The sequence below is a fragment of the Danio rerio genome, chromosome 15, assembly GCF_049306965.1.
Source record: "Danio rerio strain Tuebingen ecotype United States chromosome 15, GRCz12tu, whole genome shotgun sequence".
Taxonomy (NCBI): Eukaryota; Metazoa; Chordata; class Actinopteri; order Cypriniformes; family Danionidae; genus Danio; species Danio rerio.
This window is the reverse complement of record NC_133190.1, coordinates 39,023,699-39,046,916: the sequence shown is the minus strand read 5'-3', so window position 1 is coordinate 39,046,916 and position 23,218 is coordinate 39,023,699. Positions and strand designations below refer to the sequence as shown.

Here is a 23,218-nt window from a genome sequence, read left to right as displayed (position 1 = left end):
CACAATATTGGCATCACATAGTAAAGAATGTGTTTGTTTTGCAATTTTACTAACTAACCCATTACTCATCATTTGCTTTTATTACAGTGATATGTAACAAAACTGGAAAGGAAGATGTTGCCACCGCAGAGATGCGTACCTGAAATTGTACATCTCTTTATTGCACTTTTATATTTTGAGAATATGCACAATAAATACACTTCTCTTCTGAAATCTGCCTTCAGAATTGTTTAGGAATGTGTTTTTAATATATAACTCATTGACATGTACACAAAACCCCAGCAGATGGCAGCAACAAGCAATTCTTTACTCAAACGTATTGAGAAGTATTTTAAAACCATACTATAGTAAAGTACTTGGATTAATTTGTTGTGGTCATTCTAGATTTGCTGTGGTAATAACTATATTCATATGAACAAATTACTCAAAAGGTTTTTAACAGCTATATAGGCTAATTATGAATCAGCTATTTAATTATATTAATATATACAATTTACTTTCGTAAAAACTATCTACATTTACTAATATTATCTTTAGTGAAATGATAAGCTGTAATATACAGTATACAGTAGTTAATATAGCTTACCTTAGTTTACTTAGTAACGTAGTTTTACATTAAGAAAGTGTATAAATAAAAGATACTTAAGAGTTAAATGCATTTTACTGCAGTATGGTTCAAAAATACTTACTGTAAATTTCTGTGTTATTTTTAACATGGATACTATGTAGTCTTGGATTGTATGATTTAATAAGATATGTTAATAAGTCTTTCATTAAGGTACATCAAATCTTAACTGTAGTGATTTCTGAGGTTATGCCTATTGGAAGACAATATATATATATATATATATATATATATATATATATATATATATATATATATATATATATATATATATATATATATATATATATATATATATATATATACACATACTGTATTCAGTTTCTGATTTAACATGTATGACTTTCTTATGCAGTTGAATTTCACTCTGGTATTGTTCTAAAAATGTTCTTAAGAATAAATGCAACTGTCTTTGTATTGGGATACATTAAACTATGGATTGTGCATGCTCTTTCCTCTGTTTTCTTTTTCACAATGTCACCTTTACAAATAATGCATCTTTCATGTGTGTTGAATGAGTTCTTTAATAACGATTTATACTTTTAATAAAGATATGAAGATTGTTGATTTCAATGTGTCTTATCAAATAAACATGTTTTTATATATTTACTAGATTATCTGTTTTTTTCACTTTGCTGAAATGTCAACATAACTATTCGATTTAATAATGGTTTGATTTATATTTTATTTATATTTATATGTAGTTGAGAAAAACTTCGTTTAGAAAAATAATAATTATTATAACCGATTTGAAGAACAAAAACCCATCCACCCAGCACTCTACTTCTTACTTTTTGTGAAAAATGCAGACAAATAGTGAGAAATTTAGCAAAACAAACCAGCAAGGTTTAAATAATGAATACCGGTTTATTATTAATATATAATAGTAATAAATATAGAATAATAATGTATAAAAATATAGATAAATAAGGCCGAGTTATGTGCATTTTGTTTATTAAAAATTATAGTTGGCTATGCTGAAATTACCCTAAACCTTTCAAAAATAACTACTAATTCTGTTTTACTACAAACAAGCATGGTTATAGTAGTTAAACCATAGTAGAAACAGTGGTTATACGAATATTAATGTTAATATATTTTCATATGGCTAAATGATGTGACCTGTGATGTAGCTAAGTCAAATAAATAGCAGGCTGGTCTCTAACGTGTATTTTGGAAATCCTTCTCATTCTGTAGTTCAGAAGGAAACAGTGCCACCTTCAGTCTAAAAGTAGTCCTCCACATCCACATGCCTTATGGGATTAATTCTATATGGGGCGTCTGCAGACTTGGATCCAGGCAGTTTTACGACCAAGGCAGTTTTACGCCCCACAGCTTTACGCCCCTGTTGTTCCTAATGCGTTCAGTAGGGGGGATGAAAGATACATGACCACATAATACATTTGAAGTCAACGCTCTCAGATTATTAAATGCCCTGTTAATAAATATAAATAATTTTAATTAGATTACGCTAAATATGAACGCTAGATTAATGTATCATAAAGTGAGTTATAAACTCACTATAAAAATATGCAGAATTGATACACTCACCAAATAATTCCAGATTTGCAAAAGCTCTATTGCAAATTAATTTAGATTCATTTAATTAAAAAAATTAAAAACACAAGTTGTTGGATACTGTAATGGTTAATTGTAGCCAAGCTATACGTTTTCATATAGAGATATGCATTTGTTGTATTGTTTATATATAAATTTGCATTTTGAAAATAACAAAATGATAACCAAACAAAACAGTGTAATTTGGAGTAATGATGTGCTTTGATAAGAATGCAGAGGTATTGTTACAATAAATATTATGAAACAATAAGGGATAAACAATATGATTGCATGTGCAATGCAAACTTCATTGGTAATATATAAAATGTACTGTATGGCTATATGAACAAAAATTAGTAGACCGTTTATAATTGTAAGTTTCTATATGCATTTATAGATATATGATAGTTTAATTGTTTAAACTAGAACAGGATTGTATTATATTGATTGTAATTGAAAGCAATGTGATTTTAAAATTTAAAATAAAATCAATTAAATTTTTTAGATCTGTTTAGATTTATTTCAATATTTAAGAAAGTCAAATTTGGAGGAATAATGTTGTGTAGTTGAAGTGTAGATCTGGCTGACAACCCAGACCATGCAAGTGTATTGTCTAATCTATGAGAAAATATATATCTTTAAATAATTATTAAATATATAATAATTACTCCCTTGCTGAGACAAAAAGGTAAAAGAAAATTAGCCTACATAACACACTTTCTTATGTAGGTTAATGTTATTTTACTCTTTTGTTGATGTAGAACATGTACACATAGTTAGCTAAAATTGAGTCAAAGTAAAACATTGCTGTTATACTACACCAATTTGTTTGTGTTGACATACAGTCATATCGACCTTAATCTAATAAAAAAAGGTTTAAGTTTCATGTTTGCTTCTGTTTTAAACACGTATTTAACATAGATACCTCTTCATCTTGTCGCGTTTGGTTGGGTGTGATAAAGTTCTGGAGGCTTAAAATAATACTGTACTGCCTCCCTCTACTGGACACAACAGGAACAACAGGGGCGTAAAATTGCCTGGGCCGTAAAACTGCTTGGGCCGTAGATCTGTCTGGATCCAAGTCTGCAGCCTCGTTTGTGTAGTATTGTTTACAATATAGCCCAGTAACTGAGGTTAGCCTCATGTTCTCAGCAGTTGTCTAAAAACTGCACAGAAATGGTGTTTCTGCACACCACTCATCTTTATTCAGGTCAAACAGAGGTAAGTGGGTATAAGGTAAAAATGTTTTTATCCTATTGGAACAACATGAATCGAAAACGAAACCTAGAGCATTTTTTGGGAATCGAAACTCTCAAACTGACCCGTTTGTCGTTTCCCCCAGTCTACAGTTCTACGTTCCTTCGTTCGACCATCATACATATTAAAATTTGAGAGAAACTGTTATCACGAGTTTTCCAGGATTCATCTGCTCTCTACTCTGCTGCAATGGCAAGTTAATCTGGAAACGTTGAGGTAAATCAGATTATAAATCACCTTCTTCCCGCACTTTCTTGTCTTTAATCAGTCCAGTATTACCACAATTCTTGAAAGTACTTGCATTTCAGACATGGATTCAAGGCCTGGAAAGTGCTTAAAAACAAACAAAGGTCTTTGTTGTGCTTGAATTAAATTTTAAATTAAACTTGTTTATGGTGTTATTTTAGCAATTGTACCGTGCTACTGCAAAAAAACAGAGCTAAAATTATTAATTTGATTCGTAATTGTACAAGAACTATCACAAATAATGCACAGTTTATAATTTTTTCAAAAACCTATTACCAGTATTGAATTTAACAAAATTTACTTAAGTTCTTTGAGCATGACTGTTACTTTTTGGCTTAGTCCCTTCAATAATCTGGGGTCGCCACAGCAGAATGTACCGCCAACTTATCCAGCATATGTTTTACACAGTGGATGCCCTTCCAGCCACAAACCTATCACTGGGAAACACCCATACACACTCATTCACACACATACACTACGGACCATTAAGCTTAGCCAAATCACCTGTTCCACGTGTCTTTGCACTTGTGGGGGAAACCAGAGCACCCAGAGGAAGCCCACGCAAACACGAAGAGAACATGCATACTCCACACAGAAATGCAAACTGACCCAGCCGGGGCTCGAACCAGTGACCTTCTTGCTGTGAGCCGATTTTGCTTCCCACTGCACTACAACATAATTTCTCTGACATTTTAATGTAAATATTAGTTGTTAGTGAAATGTTAAGTACAGTAAGGACTTCCATGGCACTACATATGCTGGGGGAATTAATAAAAGTACTTGATTTAAAACGAATAGTGCTTTAAAATGTCCATGAAAGTCCTTCAACTTGCTGTTATTAAAAAATTCAAAGATTTTTAATATGAGAAATTCAATAAGCACTCACTTTCTTTCTATGTGTGAATGTGTTTCCTTATAGGTTTAGTGCTTGTGGAATCACAGATGAGGCCTGTTTTGCTCTGGCTAAAGCTCTGACATCAAAACTCTCACACCTGAGAGAACTGGATCTGTCTGAAAACAAACTGGGAGATGCAGGGGTGATGGTGCTCTCTGCTGCACTCGAAAATAATTGTTCTGATCTTGTATCATTGAAGTAAGATCCTTTCAAAAATGCTTCAAATCTTAAAATGAGCTCTCTCCTTTAAGAATATTATGTGTTTGTTTCTCTGGTCAAGTTGTATATAAATTGTGGTTGCTTTATATTTTACAAGCTGAGTGATAATTATCTTGTAAATATTAAAGGGATAGTTCACCCCAAAAATAAAAATTTTGTCTGTCACTCGTCATCCACTTGTTCCAAACCAGTGCAAGTGTCTTTCTTTTTTTTTTTGAACACAAAGGAATATACGCTGAATAATGACAAGAAAAAATAGCCATTGATTCTATAGTGTTGTTGCTCTTCCAATGAATGTCTGTTTTTCTTATTAAACATTCAAAAAACATTTAAAATCCATAAATGTCAAGAAATTCATAAACTTCAAGCTTTGCTTTTTTTATTTTGGGTGAACTATCTCTTTAAGTAAATATATGATAATGCCAATTTTAAATAAAGCACATGCACATTTTTGACCACAAATAGTAAAAAAATATATAGTTATATTATGTGTGAACCAAGTCAGTTCAAGTTTTAGCACAATACAATAACATTAGCTAACATTTTAAGGTCCAAAACCCTCAGGGTAAAATAAATAAATAAATAAACTGGAACACAACATGAGGATTAAAAAAGCAGGATAATTTAATTCAATTCACCTTTATTTGTATAGCGCTTTTACAATGTAGATTGTGTTAAAGTAGCTTCACGTAGAAGTTTGTTGTAAATTGGAACAGTGTAGTTCAGTTTTTTAGTGTTTAAGTTCAGTTCAGTTTAGCTGAGTTCAGTGTGGTTTAAAAATCACTACTGAGAGTCCAAACACTAAAGAGCAAATTCATCAATGCGTAGCTCTACCGACGAATGTGCTGGCCTAATAATATACAGTATGATAGTCAACAACAACGGTCAATTAAATGAAAAAAAAATTTATGTATTAATGTGTGAGATTTTGTTCTGAAAATTCTAATAAGTTGTGTAAAATTTAAGCAGTGTGCGAATTATACATTGACTTATGGGGCGGAGGCCAATTTTTATTCAATAGTAGTTTGATAAAAACATGCTTCAGTAAATAAAATTTATGAATTTTTAAATTACATATAATTTAATGATACAATGTATACGTTTTCAGTGTTTTGAGGGCTATTTTGTGACCATTTTTATTTGTAAATCGCTTTGGATAAAAGCGTCTGCTTAATGACTAAATGTAAATGCAAAGGTTACTGTAGGTTAGACTAAACAAATGATTTGCCTAATTTGTCTTTTTTTAGGCTACATGCATAAACACCCATTTTACAAGAATCATGTTTTTTAAATACTTAAGATAGTTAAGACTAGTTTCAGACTGTTAAATAATAATTATCCTAGCATTAATTGGTGCGATCATGCATTCACAATGGTATAATTTGTTTTAGGGGGATCAAATGTATATTCATATTTTACATTTTTAATTATTAATATTTAAGATCAGATATCAGAGTAAGCTCTGCCTTACTATTAAAGGGCAGACCCCCCCATACATCTTGTTTTGATGTCCTTTAAGGGAAATCAATCGTTAATTATCAATCGTCAAACCCCCCTGTAATTTGCACCCTGGGTTTAAGTATTTTATTATGTGAAGTATGTAATATTGTTTTCTGCAGGATGAATGATTGTGATCTCACATATGAAGGTTGTAGTCATTTGGCTTCAGCTCTCGCATCAAACCCCTCACACCTAAGAGAGCTGGATCTGTCAAAGAATAAGCTAGATGATGTAGAAATGTTGGTGCTCGCTGCTGGTCTGGAAAATTCTTCCTGCAAATTGGAGAAACTGAGGTAAGATTTAACACGAGTGCTGTATGCAATGGAAAATCAAGAATCCCATATTAATAACGTAACCTTTTGTTAAAAGCACAAGTGTGTCAATATGGGGCATATTTCATTAAGTAAATCACAAAATTGTTAATTAAAAGTGAACAGTAAATCAAAATTTTTTGGACAGTGGATTATTTTACACATACAAATTACAGCTTTTTTATATATGCTGTAAATTGGGGGGTTGCTTTTGACATGCTGGTTGTTTTTAAATGTCTTTAAGAAGCTAATGCGTTCTCTAAGAAAATAAATGAATTAATAATTTGCTGAAATTTGGTAAACCTTTTATTGCATGGTATCTTTTCGGTAAAGAACTATTTCAAAACATAACCCCGACTGTTCATGATTTCTTGATCTAAAAATGTAAGGATGTGTAACCAAGATTTAAATGAACCAATTGTAACAATTTCGAATATCTAACCATTAACAAATCCATATCAGTCTAAGGTCTTATAGTTGTTATTTTCTTAAAGCTTCATGTTTTGTTTTCTTTCTTTTCTGCAGGTTGGTCAAGTGTGGTTTAACTGATGAAGGTTTTGTTGTTCTTAATAAAGCTCTGAGATCAAACCCTTCACACCTAAAAGAGCTGGATCTGTCTGAGAATAGCCTATGCTATTTACATACAATGCTGCTCTCTTCTGTATTGGAGAGTCCTTACTGGGAGCTGAAGACATTAAAGTAAGATTATGAATCAAACCTGAGGCAAACCTCGTAAGATGCATCTTAGCAGTTGTCCATTGTTGCACTGGTGATTATTGTGTGCATATTTTGTTTTATTTTGTATTTTTTATCTTGCAGATTGGTGAATTGTAGTTTTACAGAAGAAGGTGGTGCAGCTCTGATGTCTGCTCTGAGATCGAACCCCTCACACCTGAGAGAGCTGGATCTGTCAAAGAATAACATAGGTTACTTAACCATGATGGTGCTGTCCTCAGCCATGGAGATTCCTTACTGGGAGCTAGAAATACTGAGGTAATGTCATGTCTTTGAGCGATACAGTGGATCCAGACGAGCATCAGTATATTCAGATTTTTTATGCTGCCCTTCAAAGGCAAAGTGCAGTAACTATGCAAACACTAAATCCCTTAGTAGACTAAATGTTTACACCCTCCAGCCAGTCATGCTGTGATTATGGATAGATCAGGGGTTACGATTCTCTGAAACGGGACAACATTGAACCAGGATTTCACAAGACAGAATTGATGTCACAAAGCCCAGTTCAAGAGTTCCCACTTAGATATGATTAGCATTAATACTAGGTTTGGCATGCTGTCCCGGGATAGAACACTGAGCTTGGAGAAACTTGAGCACAAAGCTCCCGCCAGGTCAATAAGCATATAAGGGGATCTGAGGTCAGGTAGGTCTCGAGAGCTCCCCATAGAAAATGGAGGAAAAGGAGGAGATGGGGTGGAAGGGGGGATTCTTCTAAAATGAAAATAGAACAGTTGGGACAAATGACAAGTGGTACTCACTGCAGAGCCACTTGGGCAGTGCTGAGCTCCAGCAAGGAACGGGGACGACGACCGGGATCGAGTCCAGGGAACAGCGGTTCCAGAAATTAGGTAAGATGAAAAACAGAATCCGAAAAATAAGTGCGAGAACGCGGCGAAGACGAGGGCTTTTGCTTTTTTTTTTTCTGGATGGCTTTTGCAAACCGTCGCTCGGGTTTAGGGAAGGAGGAAGAAGTGGGCGGCCGGGTCCACAGCAGCCTCTCGCGGATCCGCGAAAACAAAAAACGCTCGAATACGTACCTCCCGGGACGTATCTCGCGGTCCGCAGAAACGTCCACGGAGCTACGTTTTCACAATGAGCCCGGGTTGTTATAGGGGGAAGAGTTGGAGCTCAAGCTCCCCCTCATTTGAGCCCAAGTGGCTCTGCAGCTAGCAGTGTCTTAAAAATGATCCATTTATTGTAAGCTTGGATCACTTTGATTGGATTATTACTGATTACAGATGAGCAGCCAGTCGTGCTCAATCATATCACATGCTCCTCTCAAAATTAGTTTATAAAACTTCACTTCAGGCTCTAAAGTAGGGGTCACCAGACTTGTTTCTGGAGGGCTGGTGTCAGAGATGGGTATAAATGGTGGTCAGAACCAGCTCTAAGTGGGTGGGACTTGAACTTCGAGTGAGTGAGCCTTAGCTCCAAGTGGACTGTCCAAACCTAGAGTTTTTCATTTTTAATGCCTTGTACATGAGTCCAATATTGTGCTTTATGAATGTCTACATCTATCCCAACCCTTAACCCAACATCACAGTAACCTAATGTGTTTTATTAACGTCTACATCTACCCCAACCCTAAACCCAACCTTACAGTAACCTGTTGTGTCTTATGAACTTCTACATCTACCCCAACCCTAAACCCAACCTTACAGTAACCTGTTTTATTAATATCTGCTCCACCTACACCCCCTAAACCCAACCTACTTGTGGTATAAGTCCCTCCCACTTGGAGGTCACCCAACCTACTTGCGCTGTAACCCCTCTTACTTGAAGTCTCTGGGCTGCAGCGAAACCTACTTGCGGTGTCCTGCAGAGTTTAGCCCCAACCCTAATCAAATACACCTGATCAAGGCAAACAAGATCTTACCAGGTATATTTGACACTTCCAGGGACGTGTGTTGAGGCAGGTTGGAGCTAAACTCTGGAGGGACACTGACCAAGATTGGTGACACCAGCCCTAAAGGTTTACTTCGGCCAAAACTGAAAACTCTGGCATCTTTTACTCCTGGTCACTTGTGGCCTGTTTCCACTGAGTGGTACAGTATGTACAGATTTTTACTGGTCACATTTATCAGGCTTGCATTTCCACTGCCAAAAGGGTACCAATGGTAACTTTAATGTTTTAAATGCAACACACTGTATATGAACACATACAGACCCTTACAGTCTTAGATGTATTACCAAATACAGAAAAACTACACACAGCATACATTTAGTCCTTATTTGGCTTTAAAAAAAAACATGCAGCATATACAGAAGCCTCACAGTAAGTGCATAATAGTCCAAAAGGTGATGATAAAAAATGTCAGTTTGTTTATGTTTTAGGTTGCTGGAAGAATCATTTGCTCCTTTGTTTTTTCGTGCATCACTCTTGCGTTTGTTTCTGAAAGGATCAGATGTCAGAAGCACTTCAATAATCACATGCACTTTATTATCATCAGCTCAAGTCGTTTGTTATTTTAAATATAGATGTTCATGCAAGCTCTCTGAAGAAAGTGAATCCGTTCGCGCTTTTAGACGACCTCGTAAAACAAAAACAGGACACGGCAGATTTTATTCTTTTTGGCTTTGTGGCTGTTCATCAAGGCGACGACAAGGTTTGTTTGAGCTCGGGTCGACCATTGCTTGTTATTATATGTATATAGTATTACGTTGTAATGTCACAGCTCAGCTGTGTATTTTAAAATGGCAGTTCCTTTGTTTTCATTCTCCTGCTTGTGTGCGCTAGTGACGTATCTCTGTAAACCAATAGCGTTCGGCTGCACGTCAAGCCCCATCTTATGGTACCCTTTTGTCATGCTAGGTACCCTTTGCAAAGGGAATGTGAAAAGTGGTTCGGTACGGTTCGCTTTTTGGTACCTTTTGACAGTGGAAATTGCCATAAAAGCATACCGAACCGTACCACTCAGTGGAAACGGGCCATTGTTCCAAATCTGTTTCACTTTCTTCTGTTCAACAGTAAATTGGACTTCCATATGATTTTTTTTTCTACTATGGAAGTCAATGCTTTTCAGCTTTCTTCAGAGTATTTTATTTTTATGTTCAGCAAAACAAACTCATAAAGGGTTGGAACCACTCGAGAGAGAGAGAGAGAGAGAGAGAGAGAGAGAGAGAGAGAGAGAGAGAGAGAGAGAGAAAAAGTAAATATTGTAAGATTTCTTTTTTAGGGTGAACAACTTTAACTTAATTTTGAAAAAATGTGTTGTCACTGTACTTTGCCCTTGAACAGCAATGTAGTAAATTCTGGTTCTAATCTTACTATACGAATGAGCGGTATCTTCAAAATCTTTTGAAATAAGTTGCCCTAAACTGAGTGTGTTTCTCCAGGTTAAATGATTGTGGAATCACAGATGATGGTTTTGCTGCTCTCGGTGCAGGTCTTAGATCAAACCCTTCATACCTGAGAGAGTTGGATCTGTCTAAAAATAAACTGGGAGAATTTGGGGTACACATGCTCTCTATTGCACTGGAGATGCCTTATTGTCAACTTGAAACACTGAGGTAAGATCATGAACATGAATCTCAAAAAAAGGCTACTTTGCATTTAGTTTTATAGTTAAGGCAAAGCTGGTTTAATTTTAGGTCAAATACAGTTGTCGCTCATGGAGATTTCAGTTTATTATTCTCTCCGCAGGTTGGTCAGTTGTGACATCACAGGTAATGGTTGGATTGTTCTGGTATCAGCTCTGAGATCAAACCCCTCACACTTGAGAAATCTGGATCTCTCTGGGAATAACCTTGAATGCTTCGAAATAAAGCTGCTTTCTGAAGTATTGGAGAGTCCATACTGTAAACTGGAGACCTTGAAGTAAGATCATGGCTTTGACTGTTGCAATTGAAATTGTTCTCAAAGGAAGTATTTTATTATCATTGTGACACCTAAACTTGCACATTGTTAAGGCCAATTCATTCAGCACAGACACACATGGACAATCACCAGATTACAGCATGTTGTTTCTCAGATGATCTACATCCTAAAAAACAAGCTCAGGCAGATGGCAAAACTGACTGATCCATTAAAAACCAGCAAAGTGTCTGCTGGCATCTGTCAGTGCAGTGTGAATAAGCCTTTAGGCTAAAAGTCTGTCTAATTAGGGTGTTCTATCTGAAATCTCACCAATTAGGAATCATATTCTTGATATGGTTTACAACTGTTTGTCATGCTCAGAAATGTAATAGTGTACTTTCTCTGTCTCTAGATTGCGTAATTGTAATCTCAAAGATGAAGAATGTGTTTCACTGGCATCTGCTCTGAGATTGAAGATCTCGAAGCTTAGAGAGCTGGATCTGTCTGAGAATAAACTAGGAGATTCAGGAGTCAAGGCTTTTTTTGCTGAGCTAGAGGGACATTTATCAAAATTTGATGCTTTAAGGTAAGATTCTCATTTTGAGTGCCACCCATGGTCCCATTTTACATTAAGTGGCCTTATTTTTTAAGTAGATGCATTTAAATCAATCATTTGGTGCAATACACAATACACTATGTACATAAAGTTTTCATATTGTTCTTAACTCACTTTGCTTCGGCTTAGTTCAAGATTTATCACGGGTTATCTACCACCAGTTACTCTGGCAAATGTTTTTTTGAGTGAATGCCCTTCCAGCCGCATCTCTGCATTGAGAGTACACTTACTTGTAAAGCCCCATTGCTGGGAAACACACATATGCTCTCTCAGGCCCTGTTTACAGTAATATATTTCCTTTTAAAAAGCATAAGTTTGGCTACGGTTACATCATCCATCCACACTATCCCGAAGTTTTCTAGCGCAGAAAATTTAGCATTTTGAAAACGCTTATGAGGCTGTTTTTATTCTAAAATGCTGCTGCTCTGTGTCAGTGTTGATGGGGGAAAACAGAAACATCTGAAAATTGAGGCGAGGCTGCAGACATTCGCAATCTGATTGGGGCTTTTTCCTCAATATTAAGTAGCCTGCACACAGTTCAGTCCTGCATCCTCTCCTTGTAAGTTCAGACTTTGCAAGTTTGATATGGACAACAAACTCCCGAGGACACGTCAGGTAAATCTTCAAAGTGAACAGTGTACTGTATAACCTTATTCGCATCACCCTGGCTATGTTGTTTCACTTTCTTAACAATAAAATGAAAACATGATAAAAGGATCTGCCTATTTTCATTCTGATAATAACAACTAAACAGTCAGCAGAAATGTTGAGGCGTTGTGTAGCTACATATTTATATGGCCATCATCTTCACTGCATGCATATTTATAACAAAACACAACCTATAACACTGCTTCCTTTAATTTTCATTGAAAATACGAAACATGCCCTTTCTTTTGCTGAATATCAGTTTAATAATCAATAATGGCCATTATAAAAATATAACGAAGAATAAGTTTATACAATATAGGAAATAAAGGCAAGCAATCAGTCAATATACAGAATCAGTGTACACGGTAACATTAATAAATATATTAACTTATTTTCGCGCTCAGCCAAAACACATTACCTGAGAACAAGTAAAAGATTCAAAGAACCAAAGTCGGGGAATATGTTGTTAGATATACAGTAGACAATAAGATGAATTTAATATTACAGTTAACAAATATTGTGAGATTACATCCAGCGGTAGATCCTTGTTTGACGTGCACAGCGACTGGCCTGACCGCAGTTTCATACGGGTAGATGTGCTCAAAGCATGCTGCAGTGCATGCCAGTGTGTGTGTGTGTATGTGTGTGGTCACGTGATGTGCGTTTTCAGCGGTGTAATGTAGACGGAGAGTTGTTCAGAAACTATGGGTGGAAAGACAGTCTGGAAGCGTATCGTTTTCATTCTAAAACGCAGTTTAAAAACTAAAACATATTAGTGTAAACGGGGCCTCATTCACACACAATAGGCAATTTTAGTTTACCTAATTCACCTACTGTATACTGCATGTCTTTGGACTGTGGATATGTACTAACCGCGTTGTTGTTTTTCTCTAGATTTGTGAATTGTGGTCTCACAGATGAAGGATGTGGTGTACTAGCTTCAGTTCTGAGCTCAAACCCCTCACACCTGAAAGAGCTGGATCTGTCTGGAAATAAAGTGGAAGATTCAGGAGTGAAGATGCTCTCTGATGGACTAGAGGATTATTGCTGCCGACTGGAAACATTAAAGTCAGACAATCTCTGATTATTGCAACTGATTCTTTGTTGCTTTTCTAAATTCTGCTTCATATTAATCTTTATGATACGGTTTGGGTCATACTTTTAAAGAAAGTATGCACAGGAGCCAAGTGCAGATTTCTGATATTAGTTATATAGTATATATATATAACTTTAGTTAGCACCAATTTGGCTGTTCTAGAGTATGACACATAACATTTATTCTGTAGATGAAGTGGTTAAGACAGTGTTAAATGTAATGTGAAAAAATACAATTTTTTTTTAACTAAATCACTCATTATTTGAAAATATACTGTAATCATTGTTCTCGTGGATTAAATCTGGGTTTTATATTACTCTAGATATCTATAGTTAAATGGTTCAAGAGTGTAGTCTCTGAAGGATGTAAATACTGAATAGAGCTGATTGTTGTTCGCTGTGCAGGTTGGTGGGTTGTGGTCTCACAGATGAAGGTTGTGCTTCTCTGGCTTCAGCGTTGACATCAAACTCCTCACACCTAAGGGTACTGGATCTTTCTAAAAACAAACTTTCAGACTCAGGAGTTAGACTGATCTCGACTGGACTGGAGAATCCCCATTGTAAAGTGGAAATCCTCTGGTATGCTGGTTGATGTTATAGTCAGTAAATGAGTGATGTGGGCATGCATGAGTGATGTACAGTAATGGCTAGTTTTTTTTAAGTCAGTTGTTGTTTTCCCTGCAGGCTGGTCGATTGTGATGTGAACGATGAAGGATGTGCAGCTCTGGCTTCAGCTCTGACATTTAACTTCTCAAATCTGCGAGAGCTGGATCTGTCTGAGAATAATCTAGGAGATTTTGGAGTGAAGCTTCTCAGTGCTGGACTGGAGGATCCCCACTGTAAACTGGAGATACTGAAGTACAGTAAAACGCAGTTACAGCCCAAAGCTATATGGACAGAGATCATTGATCTGTTAATTTAAGAAACTTGAGTTACTCTGTGACACTGATGATGAAATAAAATTTTAATAAACTGAAATTAAAAAAAAAAAATAAAGAGAAACAAAGATAAAATTTTTGTTCATCCCATAAGATCAAGCTTGATTTTTTCTAAAATCACCAACTTACTTTGACCACTTTCTGATTTCATTTTACAATAGTAATATAAGTTTTATTAACTCTTTATAGAACAATAAAATAATAAACTGCTGTTTTCTCTCTTTAGGTTAAAAAATTGTGGCTTCACAGATGGAGGTATTGCTGCTCTGGCTCCTGTTCTAGGATCAGATCACTCATACCTGAAAAATGTGGATCTGTCTGGTAACAAGTTTGAGGATTTTGGGGTGCAGCTCCTTTCTATTGCATTTTACTAAACATTCTTGAGGCAACAGAAGAAGTCATTAAGATTAATATTCTAATGAAGCATATTGGCTGTTTATTATTGGTTGTTAATGATTGATTTGTTTTTATTGTATGACTTCTTCCCCACATGCAAAGTGATGACTGGGCCTCAAAGATGGCAGGTTTCTCTTTCGTTTTTGCAGATTTTTTTTACTTTTATCATCAGACTAATTAACTTACAACCAATAAACTGAATCTAGGAAGAGTTAATGTTTAGAGGAAGTGGATTTCATGTAATCATGTACAAGCAAAAGGTGACATTTCATAAACACTGATAGTGATTTGAGATTCATCTGAGCAGTTCTGTCTTTTGAAATAACTCTTCAAAAAAGTGGACCTTACTAAAATAGTTTAGACCTTTATTCTGTGTATTATATGTCTTGTCAACATCTTTGAACGACTTCATTTTAATGTACTATATGAGTACAAGTTTTAACTTTGATAACTTTTTTGCACATTTTTTTTTATATAATTCATTTATAGTAATTGTATAGTTTTTTCATTGTGGATCTGAGATGCAGTTAATGCATGTATTTCTTTTGGAAACAACACACCTAACTGCTCTTTGACCGCTTGTAAAAATATATGGCTCAATAAAAAAACAGCTATAAGGAAATACAGTTCTGTTCTTTTCTGAAAACAAGTTAGACTGCGCAACACAACGACGTCTTTGAAAAGTGCTCAACTGTATATTACTACAGTTAATGCATTATTTTATAAAACAGAACCTCACATTTAACCATTCAAGAGGACTTTCAGCATCATAATGAATCCAAGCAGTCCATATGATTCCTCAGGTGAGTGCGATGAATTTAGATGTTTGCAGTTTGATCTATCAAATTTTAATTAGTGTATATTAGAGCTGCACAATATGTAATGATTAATGTATTTGTTATTAATTGACATTTTTCTAGGGCAACTAAAACCTGTTTCTTATTCATACATCCAAGACAACCTGAAAACTGTTTTATATATCATCACCTATTGCATAACAAGATATTTACTAAACAGTCAAGTTAACAATACACAATATATCGATTTTTTTTTTACTTGTTCAAACTACTTAATTAAAATGAGCTGAAACAACACAGTTCATGAGATTTCATTTGGACAGCTATTTTTCTTTAAGGTTCAATCCACATGAATTTGTTAAAAGTGTTAAGTTAACATAATCAATTTGTGTTGGGACAACATGAATGAGTTGTGTGGAACCCTGCATTTTTTACAGTGTAGTCACTAAGCAATATGAAAATCAAAGTAAATGCATGATGTAAAGAAGGTTCACAATCAATGCTACTGTTATTACATTATCTATCACTTAGGCTGTCAGTCACTTTAATTTAGCTAGGACTGAATTTAAATAGAAGCCATTGATCAAAATGTTGTATTTTTTTATATTTCGCAATTAATTGTGGCAGCTAATGTTGTAATGCCATTCTTTTAAGTTAATTGTGCAGTCCATCTAGAAGTGCCATATTACCACAAGCAGATTGGTGTTCTTTCTAGACGTTTTTTTTATTTGTAAAGTCAATCCCTTATGTTCACTTACAGAGCTGAGGATTCTTCTTTTGGGTCCAAAGAATGATGAGAAAAGTTTAGCTGGAAACACTATCCTGGGCAAAACGGAGTTTGACTCAAAGCAGACTTTGCAGTGTGTGGAGAAACACAGTGAAATCGCTGGAACAAAGATCACTGTGGTTGATACTCCAGGCTGGTGGGGAAATTTACCATTTGAAGAAAACCCTGAACTGTACAAACAAGAAATTGTCCTGAGTGTGAATAAATGTCCTCCAGGACCTCATGTCCTGCTCCTGGTCTTAAATGTGGACACACCGTTTAAACAAAATGAAAAAGACATCCTATGTGATAATATGAGATGTTTTGGTGAGGAAGTGTGGAGGCACACCATAGTGTTGTTCACCTGTGCAGATCTTACGGAAGATAAGACCACTCGACTGTTGGAGAATGAAAACCTCCAGTGGCTCATTGAGAAATGTGGAAACCGATATCATGAGCTTAATATTAAGCACTGGGATGACGGATATCAGGTCACACAACTGATTAAGAAAATGCAGGAAATGGTGGACAGGAACAGAGGCAACCATTATAAAATGAACAGAGATACTTTACAACGTGTGGAGGAGAAGAGGAGAGAACAGCAAAAGAGAGCAGTGGAAAGAAGGATCAAGCATATGCAGCTGAAAGACAAGACAACTACTGGTGAGCGTTCTATTACCACGAACTTTGCTTTTGTTGAAAAGAGAGTGATTGTAATTTCAAACACTCAAAATGGCATCTTCTAGAATAAACAGTAAGTCTCAATTTTCAATTAAAGGAACCAATTATTACCTCTCTCTGAGTTTGATTTATAACCCTCAGGCACATTATGTTATTATTTTGCATGATTTGTACTAAAGTTACCAACTAGCATAGAATGTGTTTAATTTACCATTGCTGTTAATAGTTACTTGGACTGCACAGAAACACAATCTTCACAAATAGTTTTGGATTTTTTAGTTATCTATTTTAAGGGATAGTTCACCCCAAAAAGAAGATGTCCTTACCATTTACTGACACTTATGGTGTTCTGAACTTTTCAACATTTCTTCTTCTGTTGAACAGAAAACAAGATATATTTTGAAAACTGTTGGAAAAAAGCAGCCATTGACATGAAAAAAAAGTGTATTATCAATGACTGCTGCTTTTCAATAATCTTAAAAATATCTTTTGTGTCCATCAGAAGAAACTCAAACAGGTTTGGAACAAGTTGAGGGTGAGTAAATAATGACAGACTTTGCTTTTTTTTAGGACAACTGCCCCAGTAAAGAGTAGTAGCTATACGTTAGTGACAAACTGCCTATTTTGATTGAGTATGCTATATATAGTAACTATTACACCCTGTGTAATATGCAGGGAGATGCACTCACACATACAGAAATTCAAAAACATGAATGTGTTTTCAGATGGAGCATCATTCCAATAGTATCTGGATGCAGCCTTGATGATGCAAGCTGAGATTGCATATCTCACAGATGCAATGTCAGACTCAATGCACTCAATGGAGCTAGTGGCGTCACTGTGAGGGGTGGGGTTAGGTGAGCACATTAAAAAGCATTGGATGCAGCTCAGATTGTACTGCACCAGGTCTATCCAGACCCTTTTCCATCCTTTTGTGATAATGAAAGCAGTTTGCATCACTTCTCAGGGAACTATGGCTGTGTGTAGTAAGTGATGCACGTGAAAATTCCACTTTAATAAGTTTTCACTCCTGATTCAATTTATAACTTCATTCAAGTGTTTGAAATAAATCCTTCTGTGAGATGTTTCTGTGGTCATGTGATTATTAGTCACGTTGAATCAATGAACGCAGTTAAATCTTCTGTTTATAATGCAACACTTTGGGGGTTTCCTGGGTTTTCTGTGCGGGAGCGGACTCTGGCAGAGATTTACTTTACTAAACAAACAACTTGCTTCCCTGATAAAATAGGTATGACAATACCTCAACCTAGTCTGGACCATTAAATTATTTCAAGAGTTCACACTTAGCTGATGATATATTCTAAAGCTTCTTTGGCATGCTATCCCGGGAGAGAGCCCTGAGCTCCCTCCCATTTGCAAGGTGAGAGGGGAGTTTGAGGACAGGTAGATCTCGAGAACTCCTCTGCGGTAGTAGCTAATGAACACATGGTGATTGTTCTTAAGAGATAACTACTTACTAGGTGCATGTCTATGGTGCCGATTTAAGTTAGTCAATTAGCTTAAGTTGTATGTTTTTGGACGGTGGGAGGAAACTAGGAGACCCAAGGGAAACCCATGCAAGAAACGCTGGCTGGCATGGCAAGGACCAGAACCGTTCTTGCTGTGAGGCAACAGTGCTAACAACTGGGCCACCATGCCACCCATCTAAAAAGGCGGAGGAGTAGGGGTGGAAAGGGGGATTCATTCTTTAGAATGAGGGCTAGTATATGGAACTTAGGGTTTTTAAAGTGGCTTAGAAATCGTCTGATTAGTAAATCATCAAATGGATAATTCGGGACCAGACACAAGCAATCATAAGCACGTGCTCCTCTCGAAATTTGTTTATAAATAAACTTCACAAGACAGCAATGCACAAATTATTTGGGTATGTCCACAAACACCTTGTATAGACCAACTGTTCCTGCTAAATTGGCTGCCTCTAAACAATATGCTAATCTAGTTAAGTAAACTGACTTCAAAGGTCTTCAGCCTTTTTAGTTGTATTGAAGATATCCCTTTATATTATTGGAAGCCATAAAAACGAAGCTTAAAGAGTAACAGAATTTAGACCTGTCATAAAAATAAGCATTTATGTCTGCCAGCAGATAATGAACATCACCTCTCAGAGCTGAAGATTGTGCTGCTGGGATATAACAGTTCTGGCAAGAGTTCAGCAGGAAACACCATCCTGGGCAAACCTGCATTTGACTGCAAAAGATTGCGTAGATCTGTGATACAAGAAGGAGATGTTTCAGGAAGACACATCACTGTGGTGAACACTCCAGGCCGAAAAAGAAACTACCACTCGAAATACACCCCCAGACTGTATAAAGATGAGATTGTGTTGAGTCCATCTCACTGTCCTCCAGGACCTCACGTCTTTCTGCTGGTCATAAGAGTGGACGTTTCTTTCACTGAAGTTTACAGAAAGGCAGTAGAGGAGCATGTGGCCCTTCTTGGTCTCACAATCTGGGATCGCATGATTGTTCTCTTTACTTTTGGTGACTGGTTGAGAGACACAAGCATTGAGGTGTTTATCGAGAGTGAAGGAGAAGCTCTTCAGTGGATAATAAACAAATGTGGGAACAGATATCATGTTTTCAACAACAAGAACACAGATGATGGCAGTCAAGTGGCAGAGCTGTTAGACAAGATACAAGAGATGATTGCAGGAAATGAAGAACCCTGTTTTATGATAAATGAAACAAATTTACAAGAAGTAAAAGAAAGGAGGATTAAAATAGAAGAAAGAGCAAAACAACTGCAAGATGAAGTGCAAAATATAAAAGAATTCAGATCTTCAGTAGCAGGTGAGTAGACTGAAAATGTGGTTTATTGTTGCTTTACATGCTTGAATTAAATATAATCAATGGTGATAAATTGTCTTTAAGCAGATGCTGCAGAACTTTCTGAAATGAGGATGGTGTTGCTTGGACCTCACTATTCCAGCATAAGTTTGACAGGAGAAACACTTTTGGGAAGGCATGTTTTGGACAAGGAAATCAAAGTAAATGTAGAAGAAATTGGGGAAGTAGCTGGAAGGAAGCTCACTGTGGTTTGCACACCAGGTTTTGAAAAAGATTACCTCACTGGAGAAAGACTTGAGGATTCTAAACGTAATATCTGGAGAAGTGTGACAGAAAGCTCCTCTGGAGGAACACATGCTTTCATTTTAGTCCAGAGTGTCGACTCTTCTTTTGCAGAAGAAGAGAAAGGTGCACTTGAGAAGATCATGGAGCCTCTTGGTGAAAGAGTCTGGAATCACACACTGGTTCTGTTCGCTGTTGGAGATGAACCGGAAGAAACTCCAATTGAGGTGTTCATTGCAAGTGAAGGTGACATGCTCCAGTGGCTCATTGAGAAGTGTGGGAACAGGTATCATGTCCTCAACTATAAGAACTGTGGTGATGGATCTCAGGTCACAGAACTCCTGAAGAAGATCGAGGAGATGGTGGGAGAAAACAGAGGACATCATTATGAAATTGACAGAGAGACTTTAGAGAAGATTAAAGGAACAATCGCTGTACCTATTAAAAAAGCACATAGTTTAGATGATCCCGTAAACTGTAAGCTGCTGTTTAAGATTTATTAACAATAATTTTTAAGGTTTTATTTGTTTTATTTTATATGCTTTTATTCCTCTCTTTGCAGTTGGTGATAAATCCAGTCTTTCCTCGGGGATAGGTTCAGCATTTGTATCACAGAGATCCCAAGAAGCACCGGGAGAGTCAAGTTCAAAAATGAGTTCTGGAGTGCAGTCTCTTGGGTCAATCCCTGAGTTTGATTGAGAACTTAATTCAGATTAAGAAACACATATAGTTTAACATTGTGTAGTAACGTGCGGTAAAAGCAACAATCATTTCATATACAGAAACAATAATTAATACCAATTTTGAAAGTGGAATCTGCATGAGTATTATGCCAGAGTGCGTGTATGGTCTCATGATGTACATTTAAAGCAACATAGCATAGATAGAGACCTTTTCAGAAATGCTAGATGAAACACCAGTGTGGATGTGGATTGGTTTGGTGAAGTTATTCCCTTGAGCAAGGCACCGAATGGCCAACTGCTCCCTGGGCAGCCCACTGCTCTTGGTGTGTGTTCACAGGTGTAAGTAATTTTTGTATAAAAAGCGTCTGCTAAACACATAAATGTAAATGTCTTAAAACTAAAACACATCAGTGTAAATAGGGCCTGAGTTCAGATCCCTGTAGCTTTTTTTTCAGTGGCAAACAAATAGGCTGAGCTTGATTACCAGCAATAATTATGGGCAATGTAAAACATTACAGTTTAATATGGAATAGGCAAGCAGCAAACATTCACAGGTACAGATTAAAAAATAGCCAACGGTGAGGAGTATCAGCCAGAACAAAATAAGGCTTTGCAATGAGAGTGTGTTTGTGCACTGTTTGAAAAGTCCAGGAATTACAATGACAATTTATTGTACATACAATATTTTAATTATAGAAATATACTTGTACATACATTTTTCAATTTGTATATTTTTAATCTCATTATCTATGTTTATGTCATGTCACTGCCATTCTGTAGCACTGTAGAAGCTTTAGTCACAAAAACTAATTTCTCACATGTAAACATATCTGGCAATAAAGCTCTTTCTGATTCTGAAAAATCAACACAATCTCATGGCAATTCGTAACTTTTTGATTTAGTGGCTAATTAGTATGAATTCATATGATCTAATTTGTACAATTTAGTACGATTTGCTTATCCCCTAATGACGGTTGGGTTTAGGGGTGGGGTTAGGTGCCACACCTCCTTTTTAAAATCGTACAATTCCGCACGACTGAATTCGTACAAATTAGCCAATAAACTGTAAAATACTTACGTTTTCTCGTGAGATCAGACTGGAAAAATAGGGAACAAAAAGTCAATACCCACTGAGCAAGTAAGTGTGACTCCTCTAGTGGTGAGTGAGAATAGAATTATAGGGTAGAATCAAGGCTTTGTCTGTGAATATCTGTGGTATGTGCTCTTTATGTATGTACAGTATCTTTAGTTGCCAGAGCTATATAAAATGTAATTATTTGTTGTACTGTTTAATATTTACAGGTTAATTTTATGGTGGTCTCACTTCAGCTTGCTTTAAATGTGTAATAATGACATCATGCTGGGGTTTGAGTAGGTTATTTTAAAAACCATGCAATATTACTGTATTTCAAAAAGTAATGTTTAGAAATTACTGAATTGTTTATTAACTGATTTAGATATACAGCGAACTGTCATCACATCATTGAGAAGAAAAACATTTTTGATCAGTTCTCTTTATTTAATCCGCTTATATAACTTTTAATAGCTGTTAAGTTGTTAAAAATAGTAGGTGAGCTTATTTAAAAGGTTAATCAACAACTTGGGTACAAAAATGATGAAGAAATTGTAATATGTGATTTGTGGTGGCACATCTGACATCTCACTTTTAATGTATCTTCCTTTTAAACCTGTCTTAATACATTTTTATACTGTTTTTAATCATTTAAATTCTGTGTCATATTTTGTAAAGTGTTTTTAATTACCATTGTATATGAAATGTACTATATAAATAAACCGAGAGGCTGCTTGTAGTCATAAGTTGTTTTAACCCTAACCCCAACCCCCAGTGATGTCACTATAGAGAAAGTGCCGAAAGAAGTCTCTGAACTTGCCCCTCCTTGCTAGAGCTCCGCTGTGCCCATGTGGCTTTGCAGTGAGTACCACTTGAATATATGTATATATTCAATTATCAGCCTGAATTATTAGCCACCGCGGTTTATTTTTTTCCCCACCAATTGTTTAACAGAGAGCAGAATTTTTTCAACACATTTCTAAACATAATAGTTTTAATAACTCATCTCTGATTTATTTTATCTTTGCCATGATGACAGTAAATAATATTTTACTAGATATTTTTCAAGACACTGCTATACAGCTTAAAGTGACATTTAAAGGCATAATTAGGTTAACTAGGCAGGTTAGGGTAATTAGGCAGGTTATTGTATAACAATGGTTTGTTTTGTTCTGTAGACTATCAGAAAAAAAAAGATTAGTTTAAAGGGGCTAATAATTTTGACCTTACAATGTTTTTTTTAAATAAAAACTGTTTTTATTCTAGCCAAAATAAAACAAATAAGACTTTCTCCAG

The 23,218-nt window shown here is 35.9% G+C and overlaps 3 protein-coding genes across 15 annotated transcripts in view; all 3 read left to right on the top strand.

The window, feature by feature from the left end:
* Positions 1-223, top strand: part of fcgbp (Fc gamma binding protein) — a 63,985-nt gene extending 63,762 nt beyond the window's left edge. Inside the window, exon 23 of the mRNA XM_021466524.3 lies at positions 88-223. Coding sequence (XP_021322199.1) covers positions 88-97 — 10 coding nt within the window. The 3' untranslated portion in view covers positions 98-223. The remainder of the gene's footprint in view (positions 1-87) is intronic.
* A 3,030-nt stretch (positions 224-3,253) lies between these two features.
* Positions 3,254-15,456, top strand: si:dkey-23k10.3. 8 transcript variants are annotated; one of them, XM_073923947.1, is made up of 13 exons: positions 3,254-3,403; positions 3,525-3,655; positions 4,605-4,778; positions 6,448-6,592; positions 7,136-7,309; positions 7,430-7,603; positions 10,682-10,855; positions 10,989-11,162; positions 11,554-11,727; positions 13,300-13,473; positions 13,906-14,079; positions 14,185-14,358; positions 14,665-15,456. In XM_073923947.1, the coding sequence occupies exons 4-13, from the start codon at positions 6,537-6,539 to the stop codon at positions 14,810-14,812; spliced, it is 1,596 nt and encodes a 531-aa protein (XP_073780048.1). In that variant the 5' UTR covers positions 3,254-3,403; positions 3,525-3,655; positions 4,605-4,778; positions 6,448-6,536; the 3' UTR covers positions 14,813-15,456. The 8 variants fall into 8 exon arrangements, with proteins under 8 accessions (XP_073780048.1, XP_073780051.1, XP_001921257.4 ...); XM_073923950.1 differs by having other exon boundaries at positions 7,136-7,342; XM_001921222.9 differs by having other exon boundaries at positions 6,419-6,592.
* si:dkey-23k10.5 lies at positions 14,805-22,659 on the top strand. Of its 6 annotated transcripts, none has more exons than XM_009291846.4 (6): positions 14,883-15,637; positions 16,392-17,060; positions 17,581-17,613; positions 19,184-19,888; positions 19,973-20,644; positions 20,730-22,659. In XM_009291846.4, exons 1-6 carry the CDS (start codon positions 15,607-15,609, stop codon positions 20,864-20,866), a joined length of 2,247 nt encoding a protein of 748 aa, XP_009290121.1. In that variant the 5' UTR covers positions 14,883-15,606; the 3' UTR covers positions 20,867-22,659. The 6 variants fall into 6 exon arrangements, with proteins under 6 accessions (XP_073780047.1, XP_009290123.1, XP_009290121.1 ...); XM_009291845.4 differs by having other exon boundaries at positions 19,970-20,644; XM_073923946.1 differs by lacking the exon at positions 17,581-17,613 and having other exon boundaries at positions 14,805-15,637.
* The last annotated feature ends 559 nt before the right edge of the window (positions 22,660-23,218 follow it).